General features: G+C 35.8%; 2 protein-coding genes across 2 annotated transcripts in view; one reads left to right on the top strand and one right to left on the bottom strand.

The window, feature by feature from the left end:
- Positions 1–16,411, top strand: part of LOC127847286 (inversin-like) — a 358,521-nt gene extending 342,110 nt beyond the window's left edge. The window contains 6 exon segments of the mRNA XM_052379100.1: positions 7,339–7,546; positions 7,927–8,007; positions 9,194–9,290; positions 14,568–14,674; positions 16,289–16,374; positions 16,377–16,411. Of these exon segments, the coding sequence (XP_052235060.1) occupies positions 7,339–7,546; positions 7,927–8,007; positions 9,194–9,290; positions 14,568–14,674; positions 16,289–16,374; positions 16,377–16,411 (614 nt within the window).
- Positions 1–19,106, bottom strand: part of LOC127847295 (uncharacterized) — a 248,008-nt gene that overhangs the window by 64,078 nt on the left and 164,824 nt on the right. The gene's annotated exons all lie outside the window — the stretch shown is intronic.

Raw genomic sequence — 19,106 nt, forward strand, 5'->3', positions numbered from 1 at the left:
ACATTTTGTTGTTCAAGAAATAAAGCCTTAGATATTTCTAATAATTTTTATTGCAACCATGTTTTTAAAGGTTATTTGACTGCATTTTCACCAATTTGTAATAGGTCTTGTTCAAACGTCCTGTATAATCTTATCAATTTTGAGTTAAGTATTTTTTCATGGAAGAATTAGATTCAAACATAATCGTTTAATTTCAGCATGTATGGAATATGTATTTATCCTGCCTCTGTTTCAAAAATTGACCAAATAAAGCAGGGTCGGATAAACTTTTTTCTTCTATAAAATATATTACCGAACCAGCTTTCCGTATTTATCATTTTCATTTACTTGATTACGCAATTTATGACGTAGATCTATCTAGTGTGTTGTCATTTCTCAGACAAAACATGCTATCTAGGTTCTCTCAGGATTTTAGGAACAACAACAATTTTGACGTGGTAGTTTTAACAGTATTTTTCTTTTAAATATTTTCAAGCATTGAACGAATCGTGTGTCTTTGTCATTTACAAAATGTATAAGTGTTAACTTTGATAAGAATAAAATAATTCTCTGCGACAGGATTACGATTTCGTAAATCGGGTTTTGGGTCAGAATGGTTAGCATTCGATACAAACGCTATCAAAAATTATTAAGTGTGGTTTAAAATATATTTTAATAATATAGATGGAAAAACAGAAATGGATTTCGACAAAGGGATGGAAGAACAGAAAATGAATGTGTATATCGTTGTCAAGGAAATGGGATAATGTCAACAGAACTTTTAAACCCGCTGACTGCGCACTGACCTTGATAACCTGCAAGATGTAATGTATTGCATTTACAGAGATGCCACAATTGCAGCGGAAATGCTGGCGTTTGTCAAATAGGTACTTCAATATGTTGGAATGTAAATTAGGAACAATGAGGAACAACAACCTGCTAAAATATATACCAGTGCACAGAGTCTAATATAATACTAATTTTTATATATGATAACACAGCCTGCACATATAAACGCTCTGACAAATATAAAGGGTCGCCTTGGCGTAGTGGATATGGTGTCTGCCTAGCGACCGGGAGTTCACGGGTTCGATCCCCATCGTAGGAGCATTCTTAAGATCTTTTCAATACATAATAATGACTGCTTCAAGGGCCATGAAACGGACTCAAGAGCGTTTAAAATAAGCCTTAGGCTTTCAATGAGATCGAGCTAAATAAATAGGTTTAAACTAAACTAAATATAAAGGGGTACACACAAAAAGAATTTATTTTGACAGTGTCAAACTGCTTTAGCTGCTTAACATATCTAAACTTTATCAAATAGTTTCACACTGTAAAATCGGGTTCTTTATTAAAAAAATCCTGTATTGCTGCATTTTTTATATTGGTCATGCTGATTGAACATTTATTCAATTAGGTCTACTTGCATAAAATATCAAAATTTCATTGGATATTAATTCAGATCGAAACCTTTGTTAGACAGCAATGCGGAAATGTAATTGAATATAACAAAAGAAATGTTTTTTCAGCGCAGGAAACAAAACCATTCATGATGCTTCAAATTCAAGGATTTTTTTTCCCAGTAATCTTAAATTATTATTTTATTTATGTAAAAATAAATGACTGCCTATATTTCGATTCAAAATAATATTTATGTTATGTAAATTACAGACATATTCTGAACTAAAATTTGTCTAGCAGTTCTAGACACCTTGTAAAGTAAAAGAGAAACATAAAACAATTGTAATAGATGCAACAATATAATATATTCTATAATAGTTTTTATGATCCCAGAAAGTCTTTATATTCTTTCAACTAATGACATTATTTGTTTACAAAATAAATGCATCTGTAATAATACTAACATTGTTGTAGTATTAATACACAAACATATTTTAATGCACAACATAATTCCATGGCAATATATAATCTGAATCATCAATCAGGATACATGTAGAGTTATGCTATTGCACTTTGAACACCAGGATAACGTTGTTGTTAAGTCCCACAAGGATGGATGCAGTGTGTCTGTTGTAGCAGACTGACCATGGGAACAGCCCTTCATCCTTTGTAGTAAGAATAGCCAGCTTCTTTCTACCCTCATCGTCCACCTGTATGATAGTGTTTGAAATGGCTCCACATACCAGCACCTGGCCTGCAGGTGTCACGTGTACATAACATGGAGCTTTTAGTGCAGGGTCAGTGAAGGTGGCCAGGACTGAACCATCCCTGGCCAGGATGAGGAGCTTGTGATGGAAGTAGTTAGTGATGTACAACTTGTCCTCTGTGGGACTCACAGCACACGTATATACTGCAAAACAGAGTGACATCACGATATTGAAATATACATTTAGTAGATAATTAAAATTCTTATTTAAACTGTATTAATAATGGTAAAGAACAGATACTATATAATAATAATTATTATTAAAGTTGTGTTCCAGTGTTTTGTTTTCTCTTTATGTTGACTTGTTTATATTTGACTTGTGTTTGTGCTTTAAGATTTGAAGTCTTTCACCAAAGCATGGAAGGAAACAATACTTAATAATGTGTGTTAGTTGGTGTAACTACATGCAGTTATAATAAATTTACCAAACATGTACACATAATTAAACATTCATTGACACACATTGAAATATTGTACATGACTATCATGCAAAATAATAACTATAGATATGGTCGTTATTGAAATTGAAAAAAATGTTTCATCAATAGTTGATAAAATTATAAGTTAACACCTTTTATTGAAAATTTAAATGACAAAAACAACAATAAAAAGCTCAGGTTACAAATAGAAAAAAGAAGGAATGTGGTGTCTACTGTGAAACCAATATGATTCAACCAACATTTGTGTAGTTGCCATTCAATCACAAATTAAATAAATTTTATAATTTAATTCTTATCACACACATCTCACAAAGTGTTATTGTATGATTAATGTTTTTTTTGCAATTTAATAATTAATTAGAAAAAAAAACAGGTTACAAATAGTGAAAAGAAAAAGAAATGCAGAATCTACTATAAAATCAATATGATTCAACAGAAATAAATTTGTTTAGTTTCCGTTCAGTCACAAAATAAAATGTTTTACCAAGTTTTTATTCCCATAGTCTTATATAATTATCAGACTTAAAAAACAACACAGTTTTTAAGATCCAACGAATAGCCCTGATTTAACTTATCCATGAAATTCAATATCATTAAAATAAATTTAATTCACATAGTACATTAATAAACATGGCATACAGGGAATGTCTAAATAAAAAAAATACTAACTTTTCTTTTATACCTTATGATAAAATATGACATTTCTGCAGTGAAATAACAGCAGTGAAAATGGTTCTTTTCACCGGTGAAAAGAACAAATTTTCAGAACTCCTCTTTCTATTTTTAGATTATCATAACTAAATTTAAGTATATTTTCTATGATCACGCGTGAATTAAAATAGACATTCCACCGAATCCAACAAATTGTCTTCTTATTTTATGCTTTTCACCGTTTATTTACATTGTAAAAGAGTTTAACTGGGAATTTCGGTGGTATAAGGACGTCATTTTGTCACACTAATGACGTCATTTTGTGTTTTGAAATGTATTGAGGCACGCCACGGGAGAAACTTCGAGAAAGAGTAACTTTTCAGCGAAAGGGAAACAGCTGTTAATTACTTTCTTGAAAAAGGGGCATTAAAGAAACAGAAAATTTGTTTATGTCAGTGTTAGATCGTTTGTTATTTCACTTGTGATCATTGAAAAATAATATTTTCATGAGTGGCTCGTGAAATAACAAACGATATTACACTGACATGAACAAATATCCTATATGTATTCTTAACTGCAGCTGAATTAATACATTGATGGTACATTATAATCTATTTGTTCGGCGTATTCCTAATCATATCCAGATTAATCCACTCTGAGTCTTACCTGTGCAAGGACCTGATTTATCCTCATACATCTTGCTGACTTGTTTCCCACTCAGCGTGTACTTGTAGAGTGCTGTCATATCAGTAATATACAGGTCTTCCTGGTAGCAGGCAATACCGTAACATACATGTTGTAACTGAAGCTTCCTTCCTGTCACCAGCTTCCTGTTGTTGACTGTGATGAACTGGACCTCTCTTTTCAAAGTCACAGCCACTAAACTGGGTGTGATCTGACACATATCAGATAGCGAGCTTGTCACACTACATTGACTCACCACCTGGTGCTGCTGGTCAAGCAGCTTGATTGTGTTATTACCATTGTCTGCTACAAGAACCTGTCCTTCTGGGAGGACACAGATGGCACGGATATTGCATACCCCTAAATCACTTGGTATTCTTACATTTTGTTCTGACTTCCCCTGCACAGTGATTACCCTGTTTGGATCCTCTTGTACCATCAATGTCTTGGTACTGTGTTCAATCTTTCCAGGACCTGACAGTGTTGAAAAGTACTGTATAATTTCATTGTTAAGCTGGAATGATATTGAAACTTTATTCCCAAGAGAGTTCTTCTTTAGAAAGGTTTCACAATTATGTATTTTGTCCTTGCATTTCCTGGTGGCTATAAAGGATAGTTCCAGCTTGCTTTTATCACTTATGTCCTGAATGGCATCTCGAAGTTGTTTCAATTCATACTGAAGACTGATACATTTGTCAACATCATCTTTGCGAGAGGCTTGCAGTTTTGTCAGTGTATCTTTCATTTCATTCAGTGTCTTCTGTTCAATCGTGTCTAAAGCTGCATTTATTTTTCGCCGAGTTTCATGTATTGTTTGTAACTGCTCATCAAATGAATTTTGCATAAACTGAATACTAGCCTCTTGGTTTCCTTGAAGTTTTCTCATTTCTTCCAGAATTGTTTGGATAGAAACTGACAGTTTTTTAAGGTCTGTGGACTGGATTTTTACTATGTCCGATATAAGAGTTACCTTTGGGCAGTGTCTGAAAGTAAAGGGGGAAAACACTTTAAATTATATAAAATACTAAAATACCAGTCCTATTCTTTGAAAGCTTTTATCATGGGAAAATTCTTTGGTAAAGTCAGAATGAGATGCATATATTACATGCATACAAATGGTATAATCAAAAATATTCATTTATATAAATCTAAAACACAAGTATTCATTTCATCTGACAGTTTACTGGATATAAAACAAATGACTCAATTACAAAGCCTAAATTGCAGTCTTCTTTCTATTATAATTATCGTACATGGAATAATGAATTTCTTATTGAAATATTTTGTTTTTCATTGATATAATTAAATTGTTTTTTCTTTCTATATATTATAGTTCCAGCTTGCAAAGAAGTTTGAAAGCACTACGGATGGGTTTTTTCTATTCATTAAGTTAAACTATACCTGTGATTAAGGAATGCACAATTTGTGCAGCACAGCTCACTGTGTTCATCGCAAAACATTTTCAGGTTTTTATCTTTATGGACATCGCATTTCAGAAGAAAATCTTTCACTTTCTTTGTCACTGGCCATTTCTTCATGTGTTCCCTTCCAAAAGTGTCATGTTTAGTAAACAACTGGCTGTGCAGATTAATACAATTCCCACAGAAAAACTTAACACAAGATTCACAGTAGAAATCAGCTGTATTATCCAGTTTCTTGTCTTCACAGGTCGAGCACAAGAAGTCTTGGACTATGTCAGATCCCTTGTCAATGGTTGATTGTGAAAAGGTTGCCATTTTACTGAAAGAATTTTACTAGTACTGTGATCTCAATTAAATAGCTGAACATATCAAGCCCATCTTACCACGTCCGCAGTCCTAAACAAGTAGCACTAAACCTACCACTTTCAAACTAAAATACAACTCAAGGTGATTTGAAGGTTAAAACTTTGATAAACAAACTACGTAAACTGTCATGTGAACTGTGTGGTAAGATTACACCTTCAGTTTGTGGTTAGTTTATCTAGGCACACACAAAGAAATATCTCAACTCTTGCTATGCTGTGTTTAATCAATAAAGCAACGAGGATAATGGTCGGTTTAAGTGAACAAGATAGCATGGGTATACACTGGGAGTATTTTAAACTGCACAATGCCAAGTATGGACTCCCAATATAGCTTTTATCAATGAACTTGTCATGAAAAATAAAGCATTTACATATCAACTTATTACTTAAATAAGATCTTAAAATTTATAAAACTGTCCTTGTCATGCCTTAAATATTCCCTCTTGTGCTGCTTTGTCATAGGGAGTCGCTGGTTTGGTTAAATATTCTTATAATATAATTTACCCATTTATGCCTAATGGACTCAACCATCTCTCTAAATTGGATCAATTTATTTCCAAAATTAGGGATGTTTAGTACATTTATTTCTATATTTAGAATATTTCTTACCTAAATTCCTATAAGCAAACATCGCATTCCCTGATGAGACGCCGCATCATGCGGTGTCTTCGATGCGGTATCTCATCTGGGTCTATGCTGTTTGCCAAGGCCTTTTTTCTAGACGCTAGACATAAATGGGTTAATTCCACTAACAATATTTAAGATTGGTCCAAGACAAAGTTTAAATATAGCAAATGGCAAGAACTATTATCAATTGGTAAAAAGGCCATGTAAATAGTGAAATAAATTATTTGTACTATTATTGACTCAGACAGTATCAAATCTGTGTCACACATATTTAAAACCTAGATAGGACAAGAATAGGTCAATTCTGGTTTAGGTCGCCCTGATAGGACAAGAATAGGTCAATTCTGGTTTAGGTTTCCCCGATAGCACAAGAATAGGTCAATTATGGTTTAGGTCACCCCTAAAGGACAAGAATAGGTAAATTATGGTTTAGGTCACTCCAATAGGACAATAATAGGTCAATTATGGTTTAGGTCGCCCTGAAAGGACAAGAACAGGTCAATTCTGGTTTAGGTCGCCCCGATAGGACAATAATAGGTCAATTATGGTTTAAGTTGCCCTGATAGGACAAGAATAGGTCAATTATGGTTTAGGTTGCCCTGATAGGACAAGAATAGGTCAATGCCAGTTTAGGTCGTCATGATAGGACAAGAATAGGTCAATTATGGTTTAGGTCACCCCTAAAGGACAAGAATAGGTCAATTATGGTTAAGGTTGCCCTGATAGGATAAGAATAGGTCAATTCCGGTTAAGGTCATCCCGATAGGACAAGAATAGGTCAATTCCGGTTAAGGTTGCCGTGGCGTAGTGAGTATGGTGTCTGCCTAGCTACAGGAATGTCACGGTTTGATTCCAAGTGGGGGTGTATTCTTTAGCTCTTCCCCAAAGATATCAAGTACTGATTCTACCAAGGAATCTTGGGAGCATTAAAATAAGCCTAAGGCTCTCGATGTTCGATGCAATTGAGCGTAAATAAATATGTTTAACCTTATTTCGGTTCACAGCCCTGCATGCTGCTGCGCTCTCAGGTCACGCCTCCTCAGTAAAGATCCTGTTTAACCATGGCGCCCAAATCGATGCGACGGACTTTATGAAGCACACGCCGCTGTTCCGAGCCTGCGAGATGGGACACACGGATGTCGTGCAGACGCTCATTGACGATGGGGCACGCGTCGGGATGCTTGACGAAGACGGACGGTCACCCCTGCATTGGTACGGGGGCTGAATTGATTTTTTTGCGAGTTAAGAATAAATATTTATAAAGTTCCTAGGTGAGAAGTTAATTGGCCATGGAACTCGGAATTTATTTATTAATTCAGACAGTTTTTCTATCCCCAAACATGCACTTCTTACTTCTTACTTCATATATTTCTATTTTTTCCACATGTTTATTTTTCAATTCCACCCACTTGTTTTTTTTTCTATTCCTCTATACAATATGTTTATTGTATATTCCCTAGGTGTTTATTTTCTATTTTCCACCTGTTTGTTTTGAATTCCCCAGATGTTTATTGTTTATTCCCCATGGGTTTGTTTTCTATTCCCTAGATGTTTATTTTCTATTCCCCACATGCCCATTTTCTATTCCCTAGGGCTGCACTGGGAGGCCACGCCTACATCTGCCAGACCCTCATCAAATACGTTGTCGACCCTAATATCAAGGACTCCTCAGGGTAAAGTACTTTCTGAGATTGGCTTCTTCATATGGTTTATTCAATGTTTGATTTTATAACCCAGCATTTCAATTTAAAAAGTTGGTGAGCTTAAACTTCAATACAATTCTGCAATAGTAAAATTGTGGCAGATTTTACGGTTTGCTTTACTTAATTTTTAGCGAGGCTGTTTTCGGAGAAAACCCGAGCTATTGTCATATCCAGTTTGTCCGCCGTCCGCCGTAGGCGTCGTGCTAAAACATTAACATTGGCTCTAAAATCAAAGTGCTTCCACCTACAACTTTGACACTTCATGTGTAGATGCACCTTGATGAGTTCTACACGCCACACCCATTTTTGGGTCACTAGGTCAAGGGTCAAGGTCACTGTGACCTCTTATATCAAACTTTAACATAGGCTCTAAAATCAAAGTGCTTCCACCTACACCTTTGAAACTTCATATGTAGATGCACCTTGATGAGTTATACATGCCACACCCATTTTGGGGTCACTAGGTCAAAGGTCAAGGTCACTGTGACCTCTAATATAAAACTTTAACAAAAACCTAAACATTGCCTCTAAAATCAAAGTGCTTCCACCTACAACTTTGAAAATTCATATGTAGATGCACCTTGATGAGTTCTACACGCCACACCCATTTTGGGTCACTAGGTCAAAGGTCAAGGTCACTCAGACCTCTAAAAAATCTGACAAGCTTTTGCAGCTGAGCGTGGCACCCGTTATGCGGTGCTCTTGTTTTTTTTTAACTTCATTTTGGTTTAAAAAAATTTAGTGTGCTTTATACATGGTTTCCTGTAATACATGAATTTGTTTAATTGTGGATCCAAATAACAGCCTTTATTCAGAGTAGGCCCCTTAAAATGCCTTATGATATAAGCTAGATTATTTGGTATGTGTAATTTTTTTCGAAAGTACTGCGTCGACAAAAATATCAAGGACATGTCGGGATGCTAGGCTGCTTAACTTCTTTCTGAGTTTAAGTATTTTGTGTAGCATGTTAAAAGTATGGTGGATTTCTAATTTTGTGAAAAAATAAGAGGAATTTGCATTGGTCATTCCTGTCAACCCACGAATATTATGATTTTACAGTACTTGGTGCATTTTTTTGTTAGATATAAATTTGCTAAGGATAATCAAATCTATGAGTGTTTTATTTTAAAATTAACCATTGATGTTTTCTCTACAGGCGAACTCCAATACAGTGTGCGGCCTACGGGGGATATGTCAACTGTATGTCTGTACTCCTTGAGCACAAGGCAGACCCTAACGCCAATGACTGTGAGGTAAGATAGTGAGAAAAGTGGTCATTTGGTTAAATTCTGTTTTTTGTTCCCTACCGGTTTCACCGGAGGGGACCTTTGGTTTGCGCACTGTCTGTCAGTCTGTCAGTCAGTCAGTCAGTCAGTCACACTTTTCTTGATCCTGCGATAACTTAAGTTCGTAATTTTCATGAAACTTGGAACATGGATAGAGGGCAATATGGGCATTATGCATGTCATTTCATTTTGTTCCTACGTCAAAAATTCTGGTTGCTATGACAACAAATATATTTAAAAAATCTAACAAAGGTGGAATTTCGGACAATGGTGGAGCAGGTAGGGGACAGTATTGCTTGATAGCATCACAGGCCTGAGGCTTATTGAAAAGCTCTTGAGTCCGTTTCCTGGGTAAAACTAGCACTTGGTGTCTTTGATGGAGATCAATAGAACGCTCCCGCTGTGGGGATCAAACCCTTGACCTCCAAGGAGTGAGGCTGACACCATATCCACTACACCACAAAGACCGTCAGGAATGTGCTTTTTACGTAACAGGCTTAAATTTGTGTACTTAGAATCATGGTTTTTAATGTAACAGCCTTACTGTGAACCATGGTTTTGAATGTTTCAGGCTTACTGTGAACCATGGTTTTGAATGTCACAGGCTTACTGCGAACCATGGTTTTTAATACCACAGGCTTACTGTGAATCTTGGTTTTGAATGCCACAGGCTTACTGTGAATCAGGGTTTTGAATTTCACAGGCTTACTGTGAACCATGGTTTTGATTGTCACAGGTTTACTGTGAACCACGGTTTTGATTGTCACAGGCTTACTGTGAATCATGGTTTTGAATGTCACAGGCTTACTGTGAATCATGGATTTGAATGTCACAGGCTTACTGTAAACTGGTTTTGAATGTCAACAGGGCTACTGTGAACTGTGGTTTTGAATGTAAGAGGCTTACTGTGAACCGTGGTTTTGAATGTTACATGATTGCTGTGAACTGTGGTTTTGAATGTCACAGGCTTACTGTGACCCATGATTTTGAATGACACAGGTTTGCTGTGAACCGTGCTTTTCAATGGCACGGGCTTACTATGAACGATGGTTTTGAAGGTCTTAGGCTTACTGTGAACCATGGTTTTGAATGTCACAGTCTTACTATGAACCATGGTTTTTAATGTCACAGGCTTATTGTGAACCATGTCTTTAAATGTCACAGGCTTACTGTGATCCATGGTTTTGAATGCCATAGGCTTACTGTGAACTATGGTTTTGAATGTCACAGGCTTACTGTGAACCATGGCTTTAAAAGTCACAGGCTTACTGTAAACCATGGTTTTAAATGTCACAGGTTTATGTTAACCATGGCTCTAAACGTCACAGGCTTACTGTGAACCATGGTTTTTAATGTCAAAGGCTCTCTGTGAACCATGGCTTTAAATGTCACTGGCTTACTACGAACCATGGTTTTTAATGTCACAGGCTTATTGTGAACCATGGCTTTAAATGTCACAGGCTTACTGTGATCCATGGTTTTGAATGCCATAGGCTTACTGTGAACCATGGTTTTGAATGTCACAGGCTTACTGTGAACCATGGTTTTGAATGTCACAGGCTTACTGTGAACCTTGACTTTAATTGTCACAGGCTTACTGTGAACCATGGTTTTGAATGTCACAGGTTTACTGTGAAACATGGCTTAAAATGTCACAGGCTTACTGTCAATCATGGTTTTGAATGTCACAGGTTTATGTGAACCATGACTTTAAACGTCACAGGCTTACTGTGAACCATGCTTTTGAATGCCACAGGCTTACTGTGAACCATGGTTTTGAATATCAAAGGCTTACTGTGAACCATGGTTTTAAATGTCACAGGCTAACAGTCATGCTCTGGGTGTTATTGGCTTAGAGTGTGATGCTTTTAATTTTGAGTGTCACAGGCTTGTAGCTGAAGTTATTTATTCATTTTGTGAATTTATCACACATGGAAAATATTAATTTTAAGCTCATCTATTTTTTGAAAAAAAATTATGAGCTATTGTCATCACCTTGGCGTCGGCGTCGGCGTTGACGTCGGCGTCCGGTTAAGTTTTGCGTTTAGGTTCACTTTTCTCAGAAAGTATCAATGCTATTGCATTCAAACTTGGTACACTTACTTACTATCATAAGGGGACTGGGCAGGCAAAGTTCGATAACTCTGGCGTGCATTTTGACAGAATTATGTGCCCTTTTTATACCTTTTTCTCACAAAGTATGAATGCTATTACATTCAAACTTGGTACACTTACTAACTATCATGAGGGGACTGGCCAGGCACAGTTAGATAACTCTGGCGTGCATTTTGACAGATTTATGTGCCTTTTTTATACTTAGAAAATTAAAAATTTTGGTTTAGTTTTGCGTTTAGGTCCACTTTTCTCAGAAAGTACCAATGCTATTGCATTCAAACTTGGTACACTTACTTACTCTCATGAGGGGACTGGGCAGGCAAAGTTAGATAACTCTGGCGTGCATTTTGATAGAATTATGTGCCCTTTTTATACTTAAAAAATTGAAAATTTTGGTTAAGTTTTGTGTTTAGGTCCATTTTATTCCTGAAGTATCAAAGCTATTGCTTTCATACTTGCAACACTTACTAACTATCATAAGGGGTCTGTGCAGGCAAAGTCATGTAACTCTGACTGGCATTTTGACAGAATTATGTGCCCTTTTTATACATAGAAAATTGAAAATTTGGTTAAGTTTTGTGTTTAGGTCCACTTTATTCCTACAGTATCAAAGCTATTGCTTTCATACTTGCAACACTTATTAATTGTCATAAGAGGACTGTGCAGGCACAGTTATGTAACTCTGACTGGCATTTGGATGGAATTATGGGCCCTTAATACTTAGAAAATTGAAAATTTGGTTAAGTTTTGTGTTTTGGTCCATTTTACCCCTAAAGTATCATAGATATTGCTTTCATTCACTCGCAAACTATCATTAGGGTACAGTAAAAGGACAAGTTGCATAACTCTGGTTGTCATTTTTACGGAATTATGGCCCTTTTTTGACTTAGTAACTTTGAATATATGGTTAAATTTTGTGTTTCGATCCACTTTACTTCTTAAGTATCAAGGCTATTGCTTTCAAACTTCAAATACTTTCATGCTATCATGAGGTTACTGTACCTGGCAAGTTGTATTTATTCTTAACCTTTGAATGACCTTGACCCTCAACGTCAAATTATTAAATTTTGCTAAAATTGCCATAACTTATTTATTTATGATTAGATTTGATTGATACTTTGACAAAACTACTCTCACCTGACATACCACAATAGACTTCATCCAAACCATCCCCCGTGCCCTTCCTTATTTTTTGAGAGTCCCTTCACCTTTAAAAAGAAAATAGATGAGCGGTCTGCACCCGCAAGGCGGTGCTCTTGTCTAGCATGATCTCACATGGTTCAGTTTGAAAACTTGTGATAAGAATAAGGAAGATAGGATGACAACATCTACATTTGCTCCTGATTTTTTATCTAAATTGCTTTGATGATATAAGTCTAATTTTCTGTATTTCAACAACCACAAACTATTTTTGGTCATATTAATGCATATTTTAAATTGTTCTCCAAATTTTTACTCTTACTTGTACTTGTTTTCAAGGCAAGTTAACAATTGTGCATACAATACAAAACAATTCATACAATTTACCACTAAAGATAAAACAAACATGGTTTAAGCCTAATGCACCTTCTTGAAATGTTAATGGAATGCATTATGGGTTTAAGCAAGAAATGTTAATGCAATTCATTAAGGGTTTAAGCCAGAAATGTTATTGCAATGGCATTAGGGGTTTAAGCGAGAAATGCTAATGCAATGCATTAAGGGTTTAAGCCAGAAATGTTAATGCAATTTATTAGGGGGTTTAGCAAGAAATATTAATGCAATGCATTTGGAGTTTAAGCCAGAAATGTATATACAATGCATAAGGGTTAAGCCAGAACAGTAAATGCAATGAATTAGGGGTTTAAGCCAAAAATGTTAATGCAATGTATTAGGGGTTAAGCCAGTTTAATGGAATGTCAGTATATACTGGGAATACTTGGCTTTATGCATATGCATAAAGTGCCATCACAGCTTAGCCTGTGCAGTCTGCACAGACTAATCAGGGACAACTCTTTCTGCTTTTATGGAATTTTGTTTTTAAGGAAGTATATTTTAAAAGAAAAATCCAGTCCATGTGGACTGCACAGGCTTATCTGGGAGGACACCTTAAAGGCCAAGGGGCCGTCCTACATATTTTGGCATGTATTGAAGCTTGTTATTAAATGCTTTAAATGCTTTATATTGATAAATTTAAACATTTGAACTATAAATCTCCAGTAAAAAAACAAGAATACAATTTTTAAAAAAGGAAAAAAGTAACCCTCAACAGGGTTCGAACCACTTTCCCCTGGATTCCTGGAGTCCTGGAGTAAAAAGCCTCCCGCCTAGACCACTCGACCATCCACGCTCACATTTAAAGCGGATGTATTGTTTAGCTATATAAGCAATCCTCGTAGTTTCCCAAAATATGGAATTGCGTTGATACGACACTTTATCTGTTGTACGGCCCCTTTCAGCACTTGCATTAAGTCTCATTTTCCCAGAGCGAGTCTCATATATAGTCTGTCATACTACGGGACCAAATCTTTGACCTTATTATTTGTATGTAATGACTGCCCTTTACTGGGCCTGCAATAAAGCTCATATAGTTCTGGGAAAACTTTGAATTGTGTGCGTAAAGTGTCATCCCAGATTAGCCTGTGTGTACTGCACATGCTAATCTAAGACTTTCTCACATGCATTAGGCCCCCTTTTCCCAGAATGAGGCTCACATATAAGATATGAATATTTTTATAAACAACTAGCAAACACGTTTGACCATATTCTTTGCACGGAATGAATGCTCATCACAGACACATTCCCTTTATTTGGAATTTTTTAAACTACGGGACCGGTTTTTATGCCCCCGGATCAAGAGATCGGGGTTATATTGATTTTGGCCTGTATGTCTGTCTGTCTGTCTGTCATTCATTCATTGTGTGTGTCCCGAAACATTAACCTTGGTTAAAGTTTTGCAATAACTTTTGCATTATTGAAGATAGCAACTTGATATTTGGCATGCATGTGTATCTCATGGAGCTGCACATTTTGAGTAGTGAAAGGTCAAGGTCATCCTTCAAGGTCAAAGCTCAAATATATGGCTTCAAAGCGGCGCAGGGGGCATTGTGTTTCTGACAAACACATCTCTTGTTGAACATATTCTTGCAGGGGATGACTGCTCTCCATTGGGCATGCAGTAAAGGTCATCTGGACGCTGTGAAACTGCTCATTGAGTACAGAACATTTCCCAACCACATGGAGTTCACAGAAGATAGGTACAAACATGAAGAAGATAAACATAATTAAGTCAACGTTTTGACTGAACTTTGTCTCAATATTTAAGATTAGTTGAAATAAGTGAAAATCATTTTTCTCTTTTTAGTTCACCTGTCACAAAGTTACATGGTTCGCTTATGTGACCGTGTGATGTCCGGCGTCCATTGTGTGTGCGTGTGTGTGTCCGTCAACAATTTGTTTGTGTAGACAGTAGAGGCCACAGTTTTCATCCAATCTTTATGAAATTTGGTCAGAATGTTTATCTTGATGAAATCTGGGTTGGGATTGTATTTGGGTCATCTGGGGTCAAAAACTAGGTCACAATGTCAAAAACTAGGTCACTTAATAGGTCAAATAATAGAAAAACCTTGTGTAGACAACAGAGGTCGCAGTTTTCATCCAATCTTTATGAAATTTGGTCAGAATGTTTATCTTGATGAAATCTGGGTTGGGATTGTATTTGGGTTATCTGGGGTCAAAAACTAGGTCACTAGGTCAAATAATTGAAAAATCATCAACAATTTGTTTGTGTAGACAGTAGAGATCATAGTTTTCATCCAATGTTTATGAAATTTGGTCAGAATGTTTATCTTGATGAAATCTTGCTTGGAAATATATATGGGTCATCTGGGGTCAAAAAGTAGGTCACTAGGTCAAAAACTAGGTCAAATAATAGATAAACCTTGTGTAGACAATTGAGGTTACAGTTTTCATCCAATCTTCATGAAATTTGGTCAGAATGTTTATCTTGATGAAATCAGGGTTGGGAATGTGTTTGGGTCATCTGAGGTCAAAAACTAGGTCACTAGGTCAAATAATAGAAAAACCGTCAACAATTTGTTTGTGTAGGCAGTAGAGGTCACAGTTTTCATCCAATCTTTATGAAATTTGGTCAGAATGTTTATCTTGATAAAATCTGGGTTGGGATTGTATTTGGGTCATCTGGGGTCAAAAATAAGGTCACTAGGTCAAAAACTAGGTCACTAGGTGAAATAATAGAAAAACCTTGTATAGACAATACAGGTCGCAGTTTTCATCCAATCTTTATGAAATTTGGTCAGAATGTTTATCTTGATGAAATCTGGGTTGGGATTGTATTTGGGTCATATTGGGTCAAAAACTAGGTCACTAGGTCAAATAATAGAAAAACCTTGTGTAGACAATAGAGGTCACAGTTTTCATCCAATCTTCATGAAATTTGGTCAGAATGTTTGTCTTAATGAAATTTGGGTTGGGATTGTATTTGAGTCACCTGGGGTCAAAAACTAGGTCAATAGGTCAAATATTAGAAAAACCTTGTGTATACAATAGAGGTCGCAGTTTTCATCCAATCTTTATGAAATTTGGTCAGAATGTTTATCTTGATGAAAACTGGGTTGGGATTGTATTTGGTTCGTCATGTGAGCGATTCAGGGCCATCATGGCACTCTTGTTTGTGTTATCCTTGGTATTGTGTGTGCATTCCATGGTTTACTATTTATATTGGTGAGATAATATATTTGTTGTTGTCTGCATTATGTAGTAACTATGTTATGTTCATATTTTTACCAAATTAAATCAATCAATCAATCAATCAACTGGCCCATATCCATATTTGTTACCTCTCATTTCAGGTACACTCCACTGGACTACGCACTGATGGGGGAACATCATGAGGTGGCTCAGTTTCTTCTTGAGCAGGGAGCTCTTTCCATCACAGGTAAATAGGGGCCAGAATAAGGGTCCATCACAGATAAAAATGGGTGTAAAAAGCATTCCTTCACAGGTAAATAGGGTTGGAAAAAGGGGTCCAAAAAGTGGTTCCATTACTGGTAAATAGGGTGGAAAAAGGGGTTCAAAAAGGGGTCCATCATAGATAAATAGGGTTGGAAAAGGGGTAAAAAAGAGGGTCCATCACAGGTAAATAGGGGGTGGAAAAGGGGTCAAAAAAGGGGTTCATCACAGGTAATAAGGGTTGGGAAAAGGGGTCCTTCACAGGCAAATATGGTTGGAAAAAGGGAGTGCATCACAGGCAAATAGGAGTGGAAAAAGGGGGTCCATCACAGGTAAATAGAGTTGAAAAAGGGGTCCAAAAATTGTTCCATCTTAGGTAAATAGGGGTGGATAAGGGTCCAAAAAGGGGTCAATCACAGGTAAAAAGCGGTTCAGTAGGTACCTCTCTCCATCACAGGTACCCAGGAGTTGTATTGCATTGTGTTGTATTTAATATGTCAAACTCTGTGGCCTTTTCACCATTCATGGAATATAACCTACGCCCATAAAATTGGGATTTAAAGCCTCAAAGCTTTAACAAAAAGTTAGATGATTTATTTGTATAATAGAATTATTGAGAAATTATTGATAAAACTGCATAAAATGAAGTTGTTTGTTAACACAAACAAAATGAAACTGTTATTATAACTTAAACATTTTTCTTAACACTTAACACTTATAAATTCAGATACTTAATTTTTCTACTTTTTTTTCAAACCATAAAAGCAAAGATCTGATTGGTTGATTGTTAGACTGTCAGAGGGTGACCTGAAGGGTCTCAGGACCTCAGATGGATATGCAAATATAATTTTAGGATTCAATCAGGGATGAACAATTCTGTCATAAGTTTTAAGAAAAATTCTGTAAAAGACAGATGCCTGTCAAATGCAATACAAGAGTGTTAATTTGTTACCACTGCCAAACATATGATTGTTAAACTGAAACATTAAATGACACCTAATCTATTGGTCAGATGTTAATTTTGTAAGGACAGGGTGCAAAAACTGATATGAAGTATATACAAGTACTAAAGGGTCATTGTATACCCGGTATTATCTGATATTCACTGATAAAAAGGCAAAGTGACTGAGGCAAAGCCAGAGTAAATTGTGTGTCCTGTATAATACATTATCAACATTTAGCTAGTTTATCAATTTAGAAGCTATATATCTGAATATTTATCTTGACAATATTTAAGCCAAGTATGAATTTTGGTCACGTGTGTCCAAAAACTAGGTTGAATGTTTAAGAATGTTTAAGAAAAAAGCCTTGTTAACCAGTCTAGGGCAAAACTTGTTAACTATAGGGCCTGTTAGCTCAAAACTTTAACTGCAAATTTAGCGACCAGCCGTTGAAGTTTTGGATCAAGTTATTGCTGCAATTAAATTGTAAACCCTTTTATGTGTGTATTACAGAAAAAAATGTGTATGTTCAATAATGTATACATGTTTTATAATTGTATTGCTTATACAACTAATTTTATAAGTGTTTTAAGTAAAAAAACTGTTATATCACCTGGTCATTAAACTTTTGAGTAACTATGACCTGGAGCAAAAGGCTGACCTTAATGCAAAAAACTGTGTGGTTAACTAGTAAGAAACCTTACAAGCTTACTGAAAAATGTAACGTGGCATGTCACAGTCTTTCCAAGACGAGTTATAGGCTTTTGAAATATGGTGTTTTTACGTCGTTTTTAATATATCAAGCTTGTAGCTGAAGTTTTATATTCATTTTGTGAATTGATCACACACAAAGAAAATATTTATTTCCACCATGATCTAACTTGATTTGGTTTAAACAAATGGTGATCAGAAAAAGGCAGATAGGATGATAACATCTGCATTTGCCTCTGATTATTGATTAAAGATATAAAGTGCTTTGAGGATAAATGTTTATTTTCTGTATTTCAACATGCAAAATCTATTTTGTTCATATTTATGCGTAGTTTATGTTGTTCTACAAATTGTTACTATTACCTAATCCTTTTTTCAATGCCAGTTACCGATTGGCTATACAATACATTACAATTTATACAACATACTACCAAAGATAAAACAAACATGATTTAAGCCGAATGTGCCTTCTTCAAATGTTAATTCGATACATTAGGGGTTAAAGCCAGTAATGTTATTGCAATACATTAGGGGTTTCAGCCAGATATGTCAATGCAATTCATTAAGGGTTTAAGCCAAAAATGTTAATGCAATGCATTAGGAGTTTAAGCCAGAAATATTAATGCAATTCATTTGGAGTTTAAGCCAGAAATGTTAATGCAATCCATAAGGATTTAAGCCAGAAATGTTAATGTAATGCATAAGGGGTTTGAGCAAGAAATGTTAATGCATTCCATTAGGGGTTAAGCCAATTTAATGGAATGCCTGTATATTGTGGAAAAATTTGGCTTTATGCATATGCATAAAGTGTCCTCTCATATTATCCTTTGCAGTCTGCACAGACTAATCAGGGACAACTCTTTCTGCTTTTATGGAATATTTGATTAAAGGAAGTCTATTTTAAACAAAAAATCCAGTGAACGCAAAAAATGTAATCCCTGATTTACCTGTGCGGATTGCAAAGGCTAATCTGAGGGGACACTTAAATAACATGCATTATAAGCCCCGTTTTCGCAGAGCAAGGCTCATACATAGTCTATCATACTACCGGACCAAATGTTTGACC

This window comes from Dreissena polymorpha, chromosome 10 (assembly GCF_020536995.1).
Source record: "Dreissena polymorpha isolate Duluth1 chromosome 10, UMN_Dpol_1.0, whole genome shotgun sequence".
NCBI lineage: Eukaryota > Metazoa > Mollusca > Bivalvia > Myida > Dreissenidae > Dreissena > Dreissena polymorpha.